Source organism: Crinia signifera, chromosome 1 (assembly GCF_055691185.1).
Source record: "Crinia signifera chromosome 1, ASM5569118v1, whole genome shotgun sequence".
Lineage (NCBI taxonomy): Eukaryota > Metazoa > Chordata > Amphibia > Anura > Myobatrachidae > Crinia > Crinia signifera.
In genome coordinates, this window is record NC_139217.1 from 200,358,702 (window position 1) to 200,381,266 (window position 22,565).

General features: G+C 43.5%; 1 protein-coding gene across 1 annotated transcript in view; it reads right to left on the reverse strand.

Moving 5' to 3' along the window:
- Positions 1-6,391: 6,391 nt before the first annotated feature.
- Positions 6,392-22,565, reverse strand: part of BTC (betacellulin) — a 108,617-nt gene continuing 92,443 nt past the window's right edge. The window contains exons 4-6 of the mRNA XM_083179156.1: positions 20,549-20,695; positions 9,387-9,488; positions 6,392-8,198 (exon numbers count right to left, since the gene is read on the reverse strand). Of these exons, the coding sequence (XP_083035282.1) occupies positions 9,389-9,488; positions 20,549-20,695 (247 nt within the window). The 3' untranslated portion in view covers positions 6,392-8,198; positions 9,387-9,388. The remainder of the gene's footprint in view (positions 8,199-9,386; positions 9,489-20,548; positions 20,696-22,565) is intronic.

The window sequence follows — 22,565 nt, forward strand, 5'->3', positions numbered from 1 at the left end:
CTCGAAATTTTTCATTTTTAGAAGGTATGAAGGAGAAAAAGCACCCCAAAATCTATGCCCTAATTTCTCCCGAGTACGGCAATGCCTCACATGTGACCAAAAAATACCAGTTGGGTGCATGGCAGGACTCAGAACGGAAGGAGTGATTTCTGGATTTTGCAGCTCAGATTCTGGTGGAATTTTGGTGGGTGCTATGTCGCATTAGCAAGACCCCCCAAGCACCAATACAGTGGAACCCCCCCACAAGTCACCCCATTTTGAAAACTACACCCCTCAGGGAATTCATCTAGGGGTATAGTGTACATTTCAAACCCCCAGGGGTTTCACCAATTTTGATACAAGTGGGCAGTGAAAATGAAAAATTACATTTTTTTACACAAAAATGCAGTTCTGGCTCAAAATTTTTCATTTTCAGAAGGTATGAAGGAGAAAAAGCACCCCAAAATCTGTGCCCCAATTTCTCCCGAGTACGGCAATGCCTCACATGTGACCAAAAAATACCAGTTGGGTGCATGGCAGGACTCAGATCGGAAGGAGTGATTTTTGGATTTTGCAGCACAGATTTTGGTGGAATGAATGGTGGGTGCTATGTTGCACCAATACAGTGGAACCCCCCCACAAGTCACCCCATTTTGCAAAGTACACCCCTCAGGGAATTCATCTAGGGGTATAGTGTACATTTCAAACCCCCAGGGGTTTCACCAATTTTGATACAAGTGGGCAGTGAAAATGAAAAATTACATTTTTTTAAACAAAAATGCAGTTCTGGCTCAAAATTTTTCATTTTCAGAAGGAATGAAGGAGACAAAGCACCCCAAAATCTGTGCCCCAATTTCTCCCGAGTACGGCAATGCCTCATGTGTGACCAAAAAGTGGCAGGACTCAGAAGGGAAGGAGTGATATTTGGATTTTGCAGCACAAATTCTGGTGGAATGATGGTGGGTGCTATGTCGCATTAGCAAGACCCCCAAAGCACCAATACAGTGGAACCCCCCCACAAGTGACCCCATTTTGCAAACTACACCCCTCAGGGAATTCATCTAGGGGTATAGTGTACATTTCAAACCCCCAGGGGTTTCACCAATTTTGATACAAGTGGGCAGTGAACATGAAAAATTACATTTTTTTGCACAAAAATGCAGTTCTGGCTCAAAATTTTTCATTTTCACAAGGAATGAAGGAGACAAAGCACCCCAAAATCTGTGCCCCAATTTCTCCCGAGTACGGCAATGCCTCACATGTGACCAAAAAATACCAGTTGGGTGCATGGCAGGACTCAGAAGGGAAGGAGTGATTTTTGGATTTTGCGGCTCAGATTCTGGTGGAATGAATGGTGGGTGCTATGTGGCATTAGCAAGACCCCCGAAGCACGGTGAAATTATGAACCTAATATTCCATAGATGTGTGGTATATTTTAAAACACTCCTTTATACATAGGCCGGGTTTGTCGGGGCAAGTGTCACACTGGAAAATAGTTTGCTTTCTTATTCCCTTTTTATAGCAAACTTTGCACCTTTTTTGTGTCCTGCCCTTTTTTCCAGTGGAGGGGATTTCATCAGGAAAATGCTGCCCTGGTACAATACGGGGGCCAGTACTAGAAGTACTGGGGCCCTCTGCCTGCTGGTTCCCAAATATTAGGCCCTTTATGACTTCCTCTTGAAAGTGCATAAATGTCCCCCTCTGGCCGGTAGAACGGAATAGCACGTAAGCGTTATACAGTGCCATCTGGATGATATACACGGCCACCTTCTTGTACCAGATTTTTGTTTTCCGCAGGGCACTGTACGGCTTCAGTACCTGATCTGAAAGATCCACTCCGCCCATGTACCTATTGTAATCCAGGATACAATTAGGTTTTGAGGTGTGGGTACTGGTACCTCGTACAGGGACGGAGGTGGTACTGTCTCCGTGAATTGTTGTCAGTATAAGGACATCCTTCTTGTCCTTATATTTGACCAACAACATATTTTCGTTGCATATTCCCCTGCTTTCACCCCTTCTCATTACTTGGGCAATGTGCGTTTTTGGGAGGCCTCTTTGGTTCTTGCGCACAGTACCGCAAGCTGCTGTACCTCTTGAACCAAGGGCCTTAAACAGGGGGATGCTGGTGTAAAAGTTATCCACATAGAGGTGATAACCTTTATCCAGGAAGGGGTGCACTAAATCCCAGACAATTTTCCCACTAACACCTACGAGGGAGGGGGGGGCATTCTGGCGGTTGAATTCTTGAATCCTTCCCTTCATAAACCCTAAACCTGTGGGTGTACCCTGAGGTGCTTTCACACAGTTTATACATTTTTATGCCATACCTTGCCCTCTTACTGGGAAGGTACTGGCGGAATTTAACCCTTCCTTTAAAATGTATAAGGGACTCGTCGATACAAATAAATTTTTCAGGGATGTACACCTCTTCAAATTTGGCACTGAAATGATCAATGACCGGCCTGACTTTGAATAGCCGGTCAAAGGTGGGATCATCTCTGGGTGGGCACTGTGCATTATCGGTGTAATGTATAAATTTAAGAATTGTCTCAAATCGAGTCCGGGGCATGGCCATACGGTAAAATGGAGTACTGTACAGAACATCTGTACTCCAATATTGCCTAATTTCTGGCTTTTTTACTATGCCCATATGAAACACCAGACCCCAAAACGTCATCATCTCTACTGCATCTACAGGGGTCCACCTAGCAAATGATGAGGTGGGGTTTTGAGCAATAAACTGCTGGGCATATAAATTAGTTTGGTCCACCATTAAATTTATAAAATCATCAGAGAAAAATAATTTGAAAAAGTCAATTTCTCTGAGACCTGTGGAATCAAATTGGATTCCTGGCATGGCCAAAAACTCAGGAACCTGGGGCTCAAAATTGTCTGGTGGTGGGGTCCATACTAGATCAATTATTGGGGGGGGAATCTCAGCTGATCTACGGGGGCGTCTTTGAGGGGGTCCCTCATCACCAGAGGAGGAAGAGGAGCTTAAGACGAATCCTTCAAATTCCCCACTTGCATCACTGCCTGTGTCAGAGTCAGAGGCAAGCATGGCATATGCCTCCTCCACTGAATACATTCTCCTGGATGACTGGGAGGACATTTGGGAGGACATTTGGGAGGACATTTGGGATGCCATTTTTATTTTTGTGTTACTGGTAGTGAAATGTTTCAACACGTGTATAGTGTAGGGGGGGGTACAAACTTTATTTCAATCCGGGGGGTATGTAGTGTGTAGTGTGTATGTGGTGCAGAAAAAAAAAAATACTTTATACCAATAAAAAAAAAAAAAAATGAAGGGGTTAAAAATAAAAAATTGAAGGGGTTAAAAAAAAAAAAAAAAGGTCCTGCGCCAAAAATTGAGCACAGATGTTGGTCAGTAACGTCTGTCACTGAACAGCGCTCAAAGGCAACAGGAATCTGATCAAAAAAAAAAAAAAAAATTGATCAACCCTGTGCCGAAAAAGCTGATCAGTGATGTACGTCACTGATCGGCGCACAGTGGCCACAGGACACCCACAAAATCAGTGTGTGTAAAAAAAAAATTAAAAAAAGACCCCACAGCACTCACAAAAAAAAAAAAAGGTGATCAGTGATGCGACACTGATTACCAGTGAGGGACAGCAGGTGCACAACCTTTGGTGCAACTGACAGTGCAACTGGCAGCAACTGACAGGTATATATATAAAAAAAAAACCTCTGCGCCCCCAAAAAGTTGCTGATCAGCACAGATATACTGATCAGCACAAAAGGGGGGGTAGCAGACACAAAATATACACTCTCTATCACTCTCTGTCACTATCTCTCTCTATCTCTCTATCTCTCACTATCTCTCACTATCTATCACTCTAGGACACTGCAGCAGCAGCACTGACAGTTATATGTATAAAAAAAAACTGCACCCCCAAAAAGGGGGGGTAGCAGACACAAAATATACACTCTCTATCACTCTCTGTCACTATCTCTCTCTATCTCTCTATCTCTCACTATCTATCACTATCTATCACTCTATGACACTGCAGCAGCAGCACTGACAGTTATATATATAAAATAAAACCCCTGCACCCCCAAAAAGGGGGGGTAGCAGACACAAATCTCTCTATCTCTCTACCTCTCACTATCTATCACTATCTATCACTATCTATCACTGTATGACACTGCAGCAGCAGCACTGACAGTTATTTATATATAGAAAACCCCTGCACCCCCAAAAAGGGGGGGTAGCAGACACAAAATATAGCTCTCTCTGTCACTATCTCTCTATCTCTCTCTATCTCTCTCTATCTCTCTCTCTATCTCTCTATCTCTCTATCACACTGCAGCAGCAGCAGGAAGTCTCAGGAAGTCAGATCCAGGAAGCGTCCAGCACGCTACAAGCAGTGATAAGGTGATCAGGTAAGGTATTTGCAAGGATCAGGTAAGTATTAGCAAGGATCAGGTCGGTATTCACGGCAGGCAGGCACGGTGACCGTTCTGCACGCTATTCCAGACCGGAATGGCGTCTGCAGCGCAGTCACCGTCAGTTTAAATGTCGCGCCTTGGCTGTGATTGGTCCGTGGGTCCCACGGACCAATCACAGCCTTGGGGGCAGGTGGGGTGAGGGTGGGGTGAGGTGTCATCGTCACCGATGACCCCCTCATGCCCCCTGACGCCCTGCGGTGATTGACACCTGTGTTACCGAGCGTCCGATTCGCTGGTAACACAGGAAAACGCTGTGAATGGCTGTTCACACTGAACAGCCAATCACAGCGATCGCCGACGGGGGGGCGACATCGCAGCCCCCCCTGGGCATGCAGGGACATGTCTGCTGTCAGGGACAGCAGACATCGTCCCTCTGTCACTGCGTCTCGAGACGCAGTGACAGTTTAAACTCATGACGTACATTTATGCCATGTGTCGGGAAGTACCTCCCGGCCATGACGTAAATGTACGTCAAATGTCGGGAAGGGGTTAAAATATTCCAAAATACGGAATAATCCGTTATCCAAAATTCTCCTGGTCCCGAGCATTTTGGATACGGGATACTCAACCTGTAGTACATCTGCTGCGATGTGCCCAAAAGGTACTGTGAGGAATAATCCAAATGCAGGGGGCAGTTCAAGACAATTATATAATTGTATTATATTTAATTTAACTAAATAACATTTAAATATCAAGTTATTTTATTATAATAGCTATTTCGTTTTCACTTAAATGTATTTACAATATTTTTACACATAAACACAGGGACTTAACAACATATTCCAGATCGTTCATGTGAAAATATGTAACTTGTCTCATGAAAAAAGGGGCTGCAATTGTGCATCGATCAAGAAATTGTGGTAAATGCTGGGTTTTTCTACATACCATGATCATTTGAATTCCCCATTTGTTTTTTAATCCATAGAAAACCATGATAGAAAACAACTATTTAGTTAAAACATATCAATTATTGTAACTCACAGGTCCCAGATACAGATGTTCCTTCATACACCTATCTTTTCTGAGCAATATGGTACGACTTGGAAGGACCGCACAATATTGCATCATACTTTTCGAATTGTGTACTTAGCAGCTAAGATTCAAATTTTGTTTTCTCAAAGAAATTGTTAGACAGTAGCAGAACAAGCATAACGATGCGCAAGTGGTTTGAGTTTTCTCTGGATCAAAATGCCCCGCCTCCAGGTCTCCTGAAATAACACCGCCACAGGAACAGCTTCTCTGTTAGGAGACCAGGAGGGGGGGGGGGGGGGCGTTTTGATCCGGAGAAAACCCAAGCCACTATTCAAAGACCATCTTACAGGCACTCAAATTCACCACCATCTGGTAAAGGGCTATCTGCAGCTGAGCATTTTTTAGACTTTGTTTTTTTTAGATTGTCCATATGTTTTTTAATATATGTTTGCCAAATAATTTTTATTCATTTTTTTATTTATCATTACTGTGTTATATGTTATTTCTTGACGTATTACACCATATTTTATTTCATATACTTCATATGGTCCTTATTTTGTTTTATGGGGCAAAGACGTTAAAATGATATGGGAAGTCATGTTTTAATTTACAATGTTAAATGCCCCCCCATTGTCAACGCCACCCCCATGATCAACACCAACCTGAAGCGCGGCGAGCGCAGCGAGCCCGCGAGGGGCGGCGGTGCCCTTCCTCCGACCTTTTCACACCCCCACTATCCACGTCTGCGTGAAGATGATTTTAGATAGTGTGGCAAGCGCAGCGAGCCACCTAACCCGAAGTGTGGCGAGCGCAGCGAGCCCTGCGAGGGTCTGCGTATTACTTTACATGTATTGCGCGTCCCCGCGCGGGGCTCGCTGCGCTCATCACGCTTCGGGCTCGGTGGCTCGCTGCGCTTGCCACACTATCTAAAGTCAACTCCACGCCAACGTGGATAGTGGGGGTATGAAATGGTCGGAGGACGCGTACCGCCGCAGATTTAAAGAAAAATATCCAGCACCAAGGAGTTTTCTCTTGACACCATTTTAAAGTGCCATGTCAGGAGGCCAATCTGTGGATCCTGGGAATCCTGCGATTGACAGTTTTTCAATCCTGAATACCTAGGTTGAAAAATTGGCCTGGGATTGGCCTCCCTATATGGGACCCCTGTATTTTGTTTTTGTAACCAGGTTGTGTACTTTTCTTGTATCATGCTTTTTAATTCACTACTTAGTATTTGGGATTGGTAGTGTCCCAAATAATTTGTATAAAGTAGAAGATAAAGAGGCAAGTTTTAAGAAAAAGTCAAAGTGGTAGTCTGTGGTGTGCCAAATGAGGCTACAGTATATGGCATGGTTTGAGGAAAGGTGTAGGTGGACACATCTGTAATTGCTGTTCCCAGCATCAAGGCCTTTCAGACTTAACAGATGGAGCCAAACTTAATAGGTTCCAGTTTGCTAAAGTACACATTGTCTCTGTGAGTTTTATGTTAGTGTAGTCTGTATATCACTGTTAGAGCAATGTGACATTTCCTGTGTTTGGGCATTTGTGTATTTGTGCATTGGTGGCATTATTTACCACACAAGCACTTACTCCTCTGCAGTGTGTGACTGGATGGCATGTTTGACATCCGTGAACTTTGAGATGTCTGCAGAGATATCATAGTGGCATTGACCGATAATACCTTTTCAGTATCGGTTATATCCATGGATGCCATTTACATTAACTAATAAGTGCACAGTGGTGTGATGTTGTTGCAGCAGGTATAACTCATGCTACAGTACCTAGTTTTTAATCCATTGCAGGGGAAGAGAACTAGAATAATAGTTTTGAATCAAAAGACTTGTTACCGATAAAATTGTCATTTGACTGCTGCAGTCACACTGCATGGAGGGCTGCTGGTGTTGCCGACAGATTCTGCCAGGAGGGGTGTGTGTGTGGTATGTAGGAGTGGGAATGTATGTTGTGCAGGATGGGAAAATGTTGGTTTGCGGGGGGTAGGTATGTCTGGTGTGTTAGGGGGGATGTGTCGTGTACAGGAGGGGTGCATGTCTGGGGCATGTTGTGCATGTGGGGGATTGTTGTTGTGAAGGGGGGGGCATGATATTTTGCGGGGAAGGGCTGTCCAGTTTTCTGCATGGGTGTTTATGTTGTGTATGGAGGGCATGTTGTTGTGAATGGGAGAATATGTGAAGGAGGTGACCTGGAGTGCATGGGGGCACATGTTGGTGTGCAGGGGGCTGGCGTGTATGGGACAAGCTAAAAACTGTTTGACAAAAATGAGTATCACAAAGGATCATTATTATCCCCCACATCACAATAGAGGGTGTGGCATCATACCATAGCATACTCATGCGCAAGATGCCACGGCTCCATGCTGCTCCCCTGCAGCTGCAATAACGACCAATGCAGATGTCACTTGGAGCTTGTAGGAATGCTATAGATTGTGGAGGATATGGTAAGAAACACTCTGTACTTTCTGAAAACATTTCACGTCTTATATTAAGACAAAAGTACAGCAGCATTTTTAACTTCAAGCTTTGTGGCAAAAGAAATGTTTTTCATAGCTTAATAAATATCATAACACATTAATAACTGGACTGTAGGATTACATAAACAGAGAAAAGATACTGGTTGAAGAATAATATTTCAGCTTTCAAATGGGCCATGGTTCTGATCCTTTCCATATGCCATTTGTGCTGTTTTACACAATGGTAGAGCTTATTATCTTCTGTAACAGCAGCATATAACCCGCCTGCAGGTAGCTTCATTGTTACCTGGGTAAACAGGAAATATATAAATGTACATGTGTTTCGTTAAGCAAAACTGTATGCATTAAAATGTAACTTATAAAAACTGGTATACAAGATTAAATAGGATTGAGGTTACCAAAATTTTTTAAAAAGGGGGCAAATTATAGGGACCTAATAGTTCTTAACTAAATTATATGCTTCTGTTACACTGATATAAAAAAAAAATGAACTTTAAGATCAAATATGTGATTTGTAATAATATTGTTCAAAATGTTCCATTGAATCTAATAAAAATGATTTATAATCGATTAAAAACATAAATCCCTACAGATCTTTGTAATATGGGTAGCTAATTTTACAGATTGTGATTAATGTAAGGATAGTGAAGCTGTGCACCATCAGTGCATATTTGACATAAAGTTACATTCCTTCTGACAGATGCAGGAGTTTTGTGGTCTGCATGATACATATTTGCATTCGCACAGCAGCAGAACTACCATTGGTGCAGCAGGTGCAGTGAACTACTGCCCCTGTCACCCACTGTTTTTACAAGTTACACTCTGCCTCTTCTTGTCTCTACTTGTCACCCTGAGTATCTCCCTGTCACCCTTCTGCCGTGTTTCATTTTGTGAACTTGGGTTGGGGTGTTGGAGGGGGCCCAATTTATATTTTTGCACCTAGGTTCACCATCAGTGCCGTGAGGCACGTGCCTAGGTCAGCACCTGCTAGGGGCGGCACAGCAGTTTACCTCCTTGCATGATGCTGGGAGAAGCGCAGCTGGAAGGGGTCAATGCATGGGATCTAAAGGCAGTGTAGGGTTTTTATTCACACTAAAGGAGGGGGAGGCTTATATACTATACTATGGGGAGGGGGAGGCACATTATACTGTATAACATAGGGAATGGGAGGCGCATTATATTCTATACTATAAGGAGGCACATTTTACTATATGGGCGGGCACAAACATAAAACATTATTATTATTATTTTGCGAGGGTCGGCTTATAATGTGCCTAGGGGCGGCCAGACTCCTAAATCCGCCTATGCCCACCAACAATTTCCACCACTGCATTCACATGTACTAACTGTACTCCACTAATCATCGCAAATGGGTTTGTCTTTAAGATCAGTAAAATTTAACAATTTCAATCTAAACCCAAACAATAAAATGTTGGAAGAACAGAAGTTAGTTTAGAAGGACTCCTCCATTTACCTCTAGGCAAAATTGGTTTCTTCCATTTTTCTTGTGGAATCATTATTCAGGCTTTCCATTTCCTTCGCCTTCATTTTTCTCCTGTGTGCTGTCCTGCAGTGACTATTAATAAAAAAATGATTTTTATAGTTAGATATTGAAATATTGATTAGTATTACTCTTGTTTGCTTTTGAGCGAGACTCCTACTGTAGAGTTGCATAACACATGCTATAAAAATTGCGCACATGGCATTTAAATGTGCATTTAAATCGTGTTAAATATGGTCAGGGCAAAACACTTGCAGATTTGAGCACACTAACAAAAGTAATAAACATGTACAGGTATATGAAGCTTCATTTAGATTTGGGAGCAAATCCTCCTGGACACCTAGATGGTCAACAAATTATTTTGTAATGCCAGTTAGGTAAATCTAAATTATGTAGTTGTACACAATGCAAGCTCAGCTTTATTTTCATTCTGTGATTGTGGTAGGATGTGCCTCCATCCAGGGCATAATATGAGACCAGAGAAAGAGCATGCTTGGATATTGGGTGACATTACATCCAGTAATCACAGGAACACATTGTAAATTCAGATTCAAATTCCATAGTTTCACTAGTACAGTTGTGCTGCCCTAGTTAGGGTTTCTCAAGTTGAATCCACCATTTTGTATGGATGCTATATGATTTATTGAGTTCTTGTGTATTTGTTATCCTTTGCTGCCATCTACTGGCCAATGTTATATTTACCTCTGTAAGTTAATGTAATTAGCATATGTATGTGTCATGTGACTACTCCTGTTCTGTAAGCTCACTTCCAGTTCCTGTGTCAGCCTCATGTGAAGCAGACATGTTTTCCTGAGCTGCAGAAAGGGTTTTGCTTTGACCTCTATGTATCATCCCTCAAGGTATATCTGTGCATCATCTCAAGGTACAGCAATAAAATACCTAAAGCATTACCATTGTATCCTCCTCACTGGATCCTTACATGCAACTGGTGTTGCTAGGGGAATTTAACATAGCGAGTTCACTATCTTCCACTGTTTGCATAAGGGTTGCCACTCACAACTATCAGAGACTTCCTTCACGTGCATCTGTGGCAGAATAGTCAAAGCAAACCTAAGTCTACAGCATCTGCATGTATACACATAGTCTGCAAGCAAGTGTAGAGCTGGCCACCATCTTATGAGAACACATGGCCACAAGCGCTTCCTAACTCAGCTCTCCACCTATAAGTTAAAGCACAATTCTACCTTCAAGAGGCAGTTCTAAGCAAGTTATAATATGTCCTCAAAAGGTTCTGTGAATTCCTCTGTGGCTGCACAAAAGCAAGTCCATCATGCCTCTGATAATTTAGATGTACAGGAAGCAGAGTTCAAACTTACTGAAGAACAAGATGTACGCCCTAAACGTGCGTTCAAACCTACACAAAAGATTAGAGAGACTTTTGAGACAACCAGAGACGAATTTAAGGACAATTTAGATGATTTATGGGAAAGAGTGGAATACCACATAGCAGCTCTTCCACGCTTTAACAATGATGCAACAGAGTAAACCGCGGTTTTGAATCGCTTATCTACCGCCTATGATCGCTACCAGAGACTGTCCGCAAAATACATCACATTTCTGGGTAATTCTGATTTTGATGATGCCTCAGCAGAGCTAGCTGAGATAGAGACTCTACTCCAAAGAAATAATGCTTTAGTTCAAGATGCCAAAAATAAAGCAGTATTCCGCATCGCACACTTACAAGAAGTTAGGTCACATCGATCAACTTCAACCAAGCTTACATCCTCATCTGCCAGATCGTCTCGTTCCAGAAGGTCAGCTTTACATGAGAAGCTAATAGAAATCCGTGCAGATGCAGAAGAAGCTAGTGTAAGAAGTTCTTTTGCTAAGAAGGAAGCAGAGGTAAGAGAAAAAATGGTACGGATGAAGGCTGAGGCAAAGATCCTCCAAATGGAAAAGGAAGAAGCAGCTGCCTTAGCCAAACTGAAAGTCCTTGAACAAGCATTAGGCCAAGGTACTGATCTGAACCACTACATCCCAGGAGAAGTAGAAAACCCAGCAGACCGCACTGCTGATTATGTGCTAAAGCAACTAACACCCATACCTCCTGCTTACCATGAAGATTCAGCTCTCAAAACAGAAGCTTCTAAGTTGCGCATACCGATGCCACTCCCAATCTTCAATGCAGACATACCGACACAGCAACAGGTGATGCCACCTACCAATGACAAGGTAATTTCCAGCTACAAGCTAGCAGATTCCCCAGTAACTAAACCACAGCTTAATCCTTATGCTACAGATGGGTCTTTTCCCATCTTGGCAGGGGATGGCGCTGGCGTCGCCAGCCGCCATCCCCCGCCAGCGCCATGGCGATCGTGAGAAGGGGACGCGCGCGCACGAGAGGCGCGCGCGTCCCCTTCCGACGGCGCTTCCATACGTTTCCCCGGGTCCCCGCCGACTGCCCGCACCCCCCCTAACCCCCCCCTAACCCTGTCCGTCTCCCTGAGGCAGAGACGGACAGGGTTTCCGTCGCGCTAGCGTCTCAGTCTCCTCGCTGGCGTGGCTGCTGGCGGGTCGCCAGCGCAGACGCCATGGCGACCCGCCAGCAAGGATGGGACAAGACCCATCTGTACATCATTTTGGCCTGACATATCTCAGCCTTATACGCCAGAGAACTTACATACCCCAGCGGCACCACAAGTTCATCCAGCAACAAGGAATAAGAGAACCGACATGTCTGACCTTGCCAGATACATGATACGCAGGGGGCTTATAAACACCAGTCTCTCAAAGTTTGATGACTCTGCTGAGAACTATAGAGCCTGGAAATCGACCTTTGAAGCTGTAATCCATGATCTTAACTTCACCGCCAAGGAAGAACTTGACCTGCTTGTCAACTGGTTAGGCCCAGAATCTACAGAACGCATCAAGACATTAAGAGCAGTTCATACCGGCCACTCAGAGGAAGGTCTTGCTGCAGCATGGGAGAGACTTGAACAGACTTATGGCAGTTCTGAAGCTATAGAAAGTGCCTTATTCAAAAGACTTCAAGCCTTCCCAAAGATAACTAGCAAAGACAACCACAAGCTCCAGGATCTAAGCGACCTATTAAAAGAATTAGAACTAGCCAAGTTAGATCCTCGTCTGACAGGACTGAGTTACCTTGACACTGCTCATGGCGTAAATCCAGTGGTGTCCAAACTACCTTACAGCATGCAGGAAAAATGGGCAGACCAGGGTTCCAGGTACAAAAGAGAACACAAAGTGTCCTTTCCCCCTTTCTCTTACTTTTCCAGATTTATCAGTGACCAAGCTCGGAAGAAGAATGATCCCAGCTTTGACTTCACTGAACCTATTCCAGCAGCTTCATCATCATCCTCAAGGTATGATAACACTGCTACCAAACATAGAGATTTAAGGAGAACAGTATCTGTCAGAAAGACTAACGTCCCACTTACTGCGCCCTCCTACACCAAGCAAGATGCTCCTGCTCTTAAACAAAGGGACTCCAGTCGTGTGTGCCCTATCCACAAAAGGCCTCATCCACTAAAGGAATGTCGTGGGCTTAGGGCTAAGACTTTGCAAGAGCGCAGAGATACTTTAAGAGAGCTTGGAGTGTGTTACAAGTGTTGTGCCTCTTCAGACCACATTGCAAAAGACTGTAAAGCTACCGTCAAGTGCACCGAATGCAATAGCGATAGACATGTTACAGCCATGCATCCCACTCTACCTCCAGAGAACACACAACTTTCAACAGCGCCTAACCCCGTTGCAAAACACGGCAGGGAGCTACAACCTCAAGACTCAGCTACACCCACAGTTTCCTCATCATGCATGGAAGTATGTGGGGAAGAGAACAATCCCAAATGCTGTGCTAAGGTTTCTCTGGTCAAGGTCTACCCAGAAGGGCAATCTGAGAAAGCCACCAGAATGTACGCCATTATAGATGAACAAAGCAACAGGTCTTTAGCAAAACCTAAATTCTTTGAGATCTTCGGTATAAAGGGACAAGCAATGCCGTATTCCATTGACACCTGCTCCGGTCATACAGAGACTTTTGGCAGAAGGGCCACTGGCTATGTTATCTCCTCAATCAAGGGGAATACACACATACCCTTACCAACATTAATTGAATGTGACCAGATACCTGATGAAAGAGAATAAATTCCTACTCCAGAAGCTGCACTTCATCATCCTCACCTAAAACACCTTGCTAAAGAAATTCCTCCGATGGACATGGATGCTGACATTCTACTACTACTGGGAAGAGACATTCTGAGGGCCCATAAGGTACGCCAATATTGCAATGGTCCAGATGACGCCCCATATGCACAAAGACTCGATTTAGGCTGGGTAATTGTGGGCGATGTGTGCCTGGGCAAGAGCCATAAACCTTCTCAAGTTAACTCGTTTAAAACTTATGTGCTCAAAAACGGTCGCACAACTCACTTCAAGCCATGCTCACATCACTATGAAGTGAGAGAAAAGTTCTCTGACCTCATCCAGGTGCCAGAAGTAATTCCTACACCTTATGATGACTTAGGAAGATCAGTGTTTTGCACAACGCAAGATGACAACAGAATAGCCTTGTCCATAGAAGACAAAGAGTTTATTAAGATAATGGACAGCGGATTCTGCAAGGATGAATCTAACCACTGGGATGCACCTTTACCTTTTCGGAATGTTAGAACACGACTGCCAAACAACCGAGAACAGGCTTTATCCAGATTCATGTCTTTGCAATGTACATTAAAAAGCAAGCCTGAAATGAAAGATCACTTTGTGACCTTTATGAATAAGATACTTCAAAATGACCATGCAGAGCTAGCTCCACCCTTGCAAGAGCATAAAGAATGCTGGTATCTTCCCTCCTTCGGAGTGTATCACCCACGTAAACCCAAGCAAATCAGGGTGGTATTCGATTCAAGTGCCAAGCATTGTGGCGTATCTCTAAATGACGTTCTCCTCACTGGTCCGAACCTAACCAACAATCTGGTAGGAGTGCTTATGAGATTCAGAAAAGAGCCAGTTGCCATTGAACAAATGTTCTATTGTTTTATTGTACGACAAGATCACAGGAATTACCTTAGGTTTCTATGGCACCGAGACAATGATACCAGCCAGGAAATGGTTGAATACCGCATGAAGGTGCATGTGTTTGGCAACAGTCCTTCACCCGCAGTCGCTACATATGGTCTACATAGGACTGCCTCTGATGGCGAATCAGAGTTTGGAAAAGATGCCCGACACTTCATTGAAAGAGACTTCTACGTGGACGACGCACTCAAATCTTTACCTACAGCAGAAGAAGCTATAGATCTGCTTAAAAGAACACAAGGTACAGTATGCTTTCTAAGGCTCATCTAAGGTTACATAAAATTGCTTCCAATAGTGCTGCTGTCATGAAAGCTTTTCAACCCAGCAATTATGCCACAGAATTTAGAGACTTGGATCTCGGCCAAGGCAATCCACCAGTACAGAGAAGTCTGGGTTTGCAGTGGGACTTGTTGCATGATTCCTTCGGCTTTCAAGTAAGTTGTGCAGATAAGCCATTTACCAAGCGGGGAGTCCTCTCAGTGGTGAACAGCCTATATGATCCACTGGGATTTGTAGCACCCTTAACTGTACAAGGCAAATTTCTGTTAAGACAGCTCTCAGAGTCTATTGAGGACTGGGATGCTCCACTGCCTACAGACAAACAGCGAAGCTGGGAGTCTTGGAAGGAATCTCTACAAGCCTTAGATGGGATTCATGTACAATGATGTTACACTCCAACGTCTCTTGCACAAGTCAGAGAAAGGAAATCCACATATTCTCAGATGCATCTACTGAAGCCATAGCAGCTGTCGCCTATTTGAAGGTAATAGACTCTTGTAATGAAACTCATGTTGGATTTCTATTTGGGAAGGCTAAGTTAGCTCCTAGGCCTGAACATACCATTCCTAGGCTCGAACTTTGTGCAACTGTACTGGCTGTAGAGATTGCAGACTTTATACAGCGAGAGTTGGATATTCACATAGATGATGTTCAGTTCTACACAGATAGCAAGGTCGTTCTGGGTTATATAAGCAACCAGAAGAAACGCTTCTATGTTTATGTCAGTAACCGCATTGAAAGGATCAGAAAATCCTCTAAACCTGAACAATGGCACTATGTTCCAAAACATCTCAATCCTGCAGATTGTGCCACCAGACCAGCGTCTTATAGTGCCTCTAAAAATTCTTCTTGGTTGACGGGCCCAGAGTTCTTGCAGAACCAGCCTGAAGAAACTTCCCTACAAGATGTCTTCAGTCTCCAAGACCCTGACATCGACCCAGAGATTCGTCCTGAAATAAGTACTCTTATCACAATGTCCAAAGAGAAGGTTGGCTTGGGCTGTCATCGATTTGAACGCTTCTCCAGATGGCTAAATCTTGTACGCACCATCACAAGGTTAGTTCACATTGTACGGTGCTATTGTGCTAAGAACACTGACGCTGATTGTCATGGTTGGCATGTGTGTCAGAAACCTCTCTCTGCAGAGGAAATTACTCTAAGTGAGTTGATGGTGATACAAAATGTACAGCAGAGTGCCTTTGATATGGAACTGAAATGTATTCGTGACAACAGAGACATTCCTAAGAACAGCCGTATAGTCAACTTGAAACCAGTAATTGACAATCAGGGTATGCTGAGGGTAGGTGGTCGTTTAACCAGGGCCAAGTTGGAGATGTCAGAAATGAATCCTCTCATTATTCCTGGCCATCACCATGTCACCACCCTGCTGATACGGCATTATCACGAAAAGGTAAAGCACCAAGGCAGACATTTCACTGAAGGTGCTTTAAGGGCTGCAGGTCTTTGGATAGTAGGAGCAAAAAGACTGATTGCCCACATAATTCATAATTGTATTCAGTGTCGCAAATTAAGGGGTAATTTGCAACAACAGCAGATGTCTGATTTGCCAGCTGATAGGACAAGTAACGAACCACCATTTACCTATGTTGGTCTGGATGTCTTTGGACCATGGACTGTCAGTGCACGTAGGACCAGAGGTGGTCATGTAGATAGCAAACGATGGGCAGTGTTATTTACTTGCATGAGTGTACGTGCTATACACATAGAAGTAATAGAATCCATGGACGTTTCTAGCTTCATCAATGCTTTAAGACGATTTCTTGCCATCAGAGGACCAGTTAAGCAGTTGAGATCTGACTGTGGAACCAACTTCACAGGTGCCTGTCGAGAATTACAAATTAACTCTAAACCAGTTCAAGACTACTTGGCTGACAATGGTTGCAGATGGATCTTCAACCCTCCTCATGCATCTCATATGGGCGGTTCATGGGAAAAGATGATAGGCGTCTCTCGTAAGATCCTAGACTCTATGCTTATGAATTCCAACTTCTCTAGACTTACCCATGAGACTCTAACCACATTTTTGGCTGAAGTGACTGCTATTGTCAATTCAAGACCTCTTGTTCCTGTATCCATGGATCCAGAGACCCCTGTTATTCTTACTCCAGCAACTCTTCTCACTCAAAAACTTGGAGCTGTTCCTAGTCCACCTGAAAACCTTACATCTGGTAACCTATATCAGAAGAAATGGAAACATGTTCAACATCTCGCCAACTGTTTCTGGAACAGATGGAAAAGGGAATACCTTACTCTTTTTCAAGGATGAAGAAAATGGCAGCAGGTAAAGCCGAACCTACAAGTAGGATATCTTGTTCTCATGAAGGACCAGAAAGTAGAAAGAAATGCTTGGCCTATGGGACTCATCTCTAAAGTCTTTCCCAGCGAGGACGGCAAGGTTCGTAAGGTGGGAGTGACCATTTCAAGACAAGGTGACTCCAAATCTTTCATCAGGCCTATATCTGAAGTTGTCTTGCTTTTACCTGTTGACAAGTAATTTGCTGTCAAGCTTAAAAGAATCTTCGAGAACTTTGTTTAATTTGTTTCATCATTTGATACGTGTTTGAAAGACATGTTCACTGGACTACTCCATATACACATTCCAGTATTGTTGTGTTTTGCATTCTTGTATTTTGTCTTTCTGGTCAGAACCATCGTTGATTATATCATGGACATTAATCCATAATGTCAAATGGTAAAGTGAAATCCTAGGATTTCAGACGGGGAGTGTGCTGCCCTAGTTAGGGTTTCTCAAGTTGAATCCACTATTTTGTATGGATGCTATATGATTTATTGAGTTCTTATGTATTTGTTATCCTTTGCTGCCATCTTCTGGCCAATGTTATATTTACCTCTGTAAGTTAATGTAATTAGCATATGTATGTGTCATGTGACTACTCCTGTTCTGTAAGCTCACTTCCAGTTCCTGTGTCAGCCTCATGTGTAGCAGACATGTTTTCCTGAGCTGCAGAAAGGATTTTGCTTTGACCTCTATGTACAGTAGGAGCAAGTTTCATCTTTGCTCCTTTGGCCATGGCTAGCCATGGCTATTCTATTGTTCTCAGCTGCAATACAATACGTATTGCAGCTGAGAACAATAGAATAGCCATGGCTAGCCATGGGCAAAGGAGCAAAGATGAAACTTGCTCCTACTGTATCATCCCTCAAGGTATATCTGTGCATCATCTCAAGGTACAGCAATAAAATACCTAAAGCATTACCATTGTATCCTCCTCACTGGATCCTTACATGCAACTGGTGTTGCTAGGGGAATTTAACATAGCGAGTTCACTATCTTCCACTGTTTGCATAAGGGTTGCCACTCACAACTATCAGAGACTTCCTTCACGTGCATCTGTGGCAGAATAACAGTACTGTATGACGTTTAGTAAGATTGGAGCAGTGAGGTTGCACTTTGCTACATTTTGTAGCCAGCACCCCTAGGCGAAATGTTTTACAGATGGAGCCGGGCTCCCTCTTGCTGGCGAATCGCCAGAACGTCACCGCTGGCGATCCGCCAGCAGCCCGGCGTCCATCTGACTGAGACGCGCGTGCGCCTCACGCGCGTCTCAGTCTCCCAATGGCAGGGCGACGGGAACCCTGTCCGTCTCCGCTTCAGGGAGATGGACAGGGTAAGGGGAGAGGGGGGGGTGCGGGGAGGTGGTGGGGACCCCGGGTGACCGACGACAAGCCGGCGGGAAGCTATCGGAAGGTGATGGGCGCGCATCTCTTGCATGCGCGTCCCCTTTCGCACATACAGATGGTGGGTGGCGGGGGATGGTGGCTGGCATCGCCATGGCCATCCCCTGCAAAGAAGAGACCCGCTCCATCTGTAGTTGTTTTGTCGGAAAGTCAGCAGATCGGGGAAAATGGCCGTGTATTGTCAAAAAGGCAGTGAATTCAACAATCCATGGACTTTCCGACACTGGACAGCCAGAACATTGAATTCCAGCTGTCTAGTTACAGTAGAAAGAAATGAAAACGGCCTGGGATTCCGACTGTCGGGATGTTCCGACAGGTGGAATGCCTGATAAAATACCCCCCCTTGAGTTGGGCATTCACTAGTGCAATTTTCCATATTTTACTAGATTCCAATGCATTGGCACGAGAAATCAGGTAAAAGCAAGCAAATCACATTTAGATCCGATGCGCTTTCCCATGTGCATTGGACCAGAGCCCCTAGATCGCAAGTGCTGCTCGTCGGATAGTACCGCCTCCAGCAGCACTTTCTGGAATTGCAATATATTGCATGCAAATGGACCGTATATAATGGAAGCAATCCTGCTTCCCAGAAAGCTCCCGGGTGGTTCAAGGGGGATCGGCTAAGACTTCTCCCCTAAGAGAAGTCACAGTAATGTATGAGGGTCATACGCTAGCACCATCTACTATACAGAAAAGAAAAGACCTCCAGCCTATCCAAAAGGTACTTATATGAAACACTGCTGCAGCTTTCCCTTCCAACTTCATGTCTTGGTGGATAACACTGTCCACACAACTAAATGCAGTAAATCAATCCACCAACTGTTGATAGGTGGCAAGCCTTCCAAATAGCAAAACCTCGGTTGCAGGAATTTATGAGCGTTTTCTTTTTGTAGGACAGTGGTTCCCAAACTGTGTGCTGTGGCACACCGGGGTGCCTTGGGTACTTGCAGGGGTGGCTTGGATTGGTGGTCCAAAACCAATTCAAACAAATTAATGATTAATCTGATGGCAAAACAAGTGCTTGTGACTGTAAATCATAAAACTGTGGACAAACATAAACAAATCATGTCCCCACCACATAATAGAACCTATGGATGACATAAACACAATTTACATTTTTTAATTTTCTAAATTTCTCAGAGAGAAACCTTTGGCCAAAGGTGCTGTGAAAACAATTATGATACTCTAGGGTGCCATACATTGTAACAGGTAATAGCCAAATTGCTTTATCCTACAATGACTCACATCTTGTATCTTCCACATCTCCCCCAATACTTCTACAGCTACTTTCTTTCTGTGTTTCATCTTTGTTCATCCTCTGTGGGGGCTGACCCTCCTCAAACCAGAAGCAGCTCCATTAAGCAAGCATTTCTGAGTAACCGTACTTGAGGGGCAACACTCTGGTGCTGAGCCCCCACTTTTTTCTTCTTTCTTAAAACGCCCCTGCTTACAATCACCATTCTGAAGGCTGAGAGCAGTCCCCCCCAACCAGCACTATATAGACCCCAATCTCTGCATGCAGTCTCAGAGTGAACTTGATCATTAGCCCCTCTGAGTACAACTTCCTTCTTAGAGGGGACTGATTGGTCTTATCTAAACTTACGCTGCACATTGAATAAAGGTGTATATGGTTCCTGGCAAACGTTTGTAAAAAGGTCACAGATATGTTCCAGCGCTGGGATGATGCTGGATAGGATAATGCTAGAGGGAAAGAGGTAAGGCTACAGGTGTGATGAGAATACAGTATTTAACATTGGCCAGGGCATAATGCTACAGGGAGTATCAATAGTACTATACAAGGTTCATTTTAAAATCTTACAATAGGGGATAATGCTGCAGAGGTCATCCTGACATGTCCATAGGTTGGCGAGTTACACACCTTAGACATTTAAAAATATATATAAATAATTGTTTTAATGATATTATTCTCATGCATAAGTTATTTAAAAAATTAACAATTTTAGAGACATTTGTTAAAAAAAAAAAAAAAGCAGTAAAGTGAAATATTTCATGGTGTTGCCAAATTCAAGAGAAAGCATACACAATAAATTGAAGTGCACATTAACCAATTATCTTACTGTGAACAGATGCATATGGAAATGATGACAATAACCAGTGTCACCATAGCAACAATTAGGCCAATCACAACAAGTTGTCCTCTGTCTTCTTTTAAGTAAAATAAATCCAGGTATTCACATCTTGATCCTGTGTATCCTCGTTCACATCTGCAAACAAATTTAGGGGGAAAAGGTACAGTTTGTGTTTTGTATATAGTACCATACATTAAATAAAAGAAGACTATATAATATCAAGTGTGATAACAGAGAAATGGTGCATAATAAAAGGAAATGCTTCAGACAAGCATGTACATGTGTTCAGATAACACAAAAAGTACAGCTGTAATTTTTCAGGATAACAAGCAAGTTTATATTAACACTTTATATGAGGAAAGCTTCTCACCGCCCCCCACCAGTATGTACTTTGACTCCCCTACCATGCAGGATGAGCACTAACCCTCAATTTTCAGTATGTGCGCTGTGTACCCATACTATACACATTGCATGGTGAGCACTGACCCCCAACCCCAAATATGTGCTCTGCAGACCCCCCCCCCCCACAAACACACACACACACACACACTGTGCAGGCAGAGTACTGTGACCTTTCCCACACACACCCACTATACACATTTATCTATTTGGCCCATAAAGTTCTAGCAATACCCCTGACTGAAGATCTACCCAGACAACAACTATGTCTGGCCAAAATAACTGGAAAAGTGACAGGGATGAAGTCGAGTACCACCCAATTGTTACAGTACCAATGTGGGAGCAAGAATTGTATTTACTGAGGCATTGTGTTGAGAGAAACATATAGTAATCAGTTCAGCAGTGTAGTGCCGTGAATAGCGACAGGTCTAAAGGCCCCCAGACACTAGTGCGAGTTGCAAAATACACAAGAAAAAAATTCACAAGAAAAAAATTGAGCAGCGCTATTTAGAAATTTAAAAACCAGATTTGTAGGTCTATTACAATGATTTATTAATGCATGCTAAAAACACACTAAGACAGTACTAAAAACAGCGATGTTATGCTATAAAATAAATAAATAAAATTCAGAATTGTGCTCAAAGTCCTCACCAACCACACAGTTTTTTTAGGGAAGTAGCCTGGAGAGACCACAATATCGGTCCGGAGAGAGAACAAGATGAAAGATGGTTCTTGCAAGGAGTGGCCCAAGATGGCACATATTATCAACTCCTGCCACTGATTATATGAAGTGGGATGTTGTCCTCTACCTTTTGGTACCTCAGTGGATTTGTTTTTTTGTATCCAAAATGGAAGATGGAAATGGGGATTTGGATGGAAATAATCGGGTCTGCGATCCAGTGGTCCCTGGTTGGGAGGTACAGCAGGCTTCCTTACGCGTTTCGCTACACCTGGTAGCTTTATCATCCTCCAGACCGATATTGTGGGGACATTTGATGCTTCCAATGGATTTCTGAATATCGGGACTCTCCAGGCTACTTCCCCCCAAAAACTGTGTGGTTGGTGAGGACTTTGAGCACAATTCTCAATTTTATTTATTTATTTACTTTATAGCATAACATCGATGTTTTTAGTACTGGCTTAGTGTGTTTTTAGCATGTATTAATAAAGCATTGTAATAGACCTACCAATCTGGTTTTAAAATTTCTAAATAGCGCTGCTCAATTTTTTTTCTTGTGTATTTTGTATTCTGTACAGGACTGACTATCCTGTTGTAGAGCAGCAGCTGGTTAAAAGAGCTCCTGCCAGGCGCCCTTGGTCCAATTCCACTTCGTGTGATTGGGACCCCTATCTCGGTACTAGTGCGATTTGGCTAAATTTCACCAGATTCCAAAGGATCTGGCTGAGAAATCGGGTAAAATTGGGCAAAATCGCATGTGTTTGACATCTGCTCTGCCCCGATACAGGTTGGAGTCAGAGGTCGGACATGCTGCACATATGATAAATGTGCAGCCATCAGTGGTATATCGCAGTGCTTTTTAGTACCCGAGATGTGCAGCATCCAACTTCCCTTGAACTCACGTCTCAGGTCACTCAGATTCCTTTT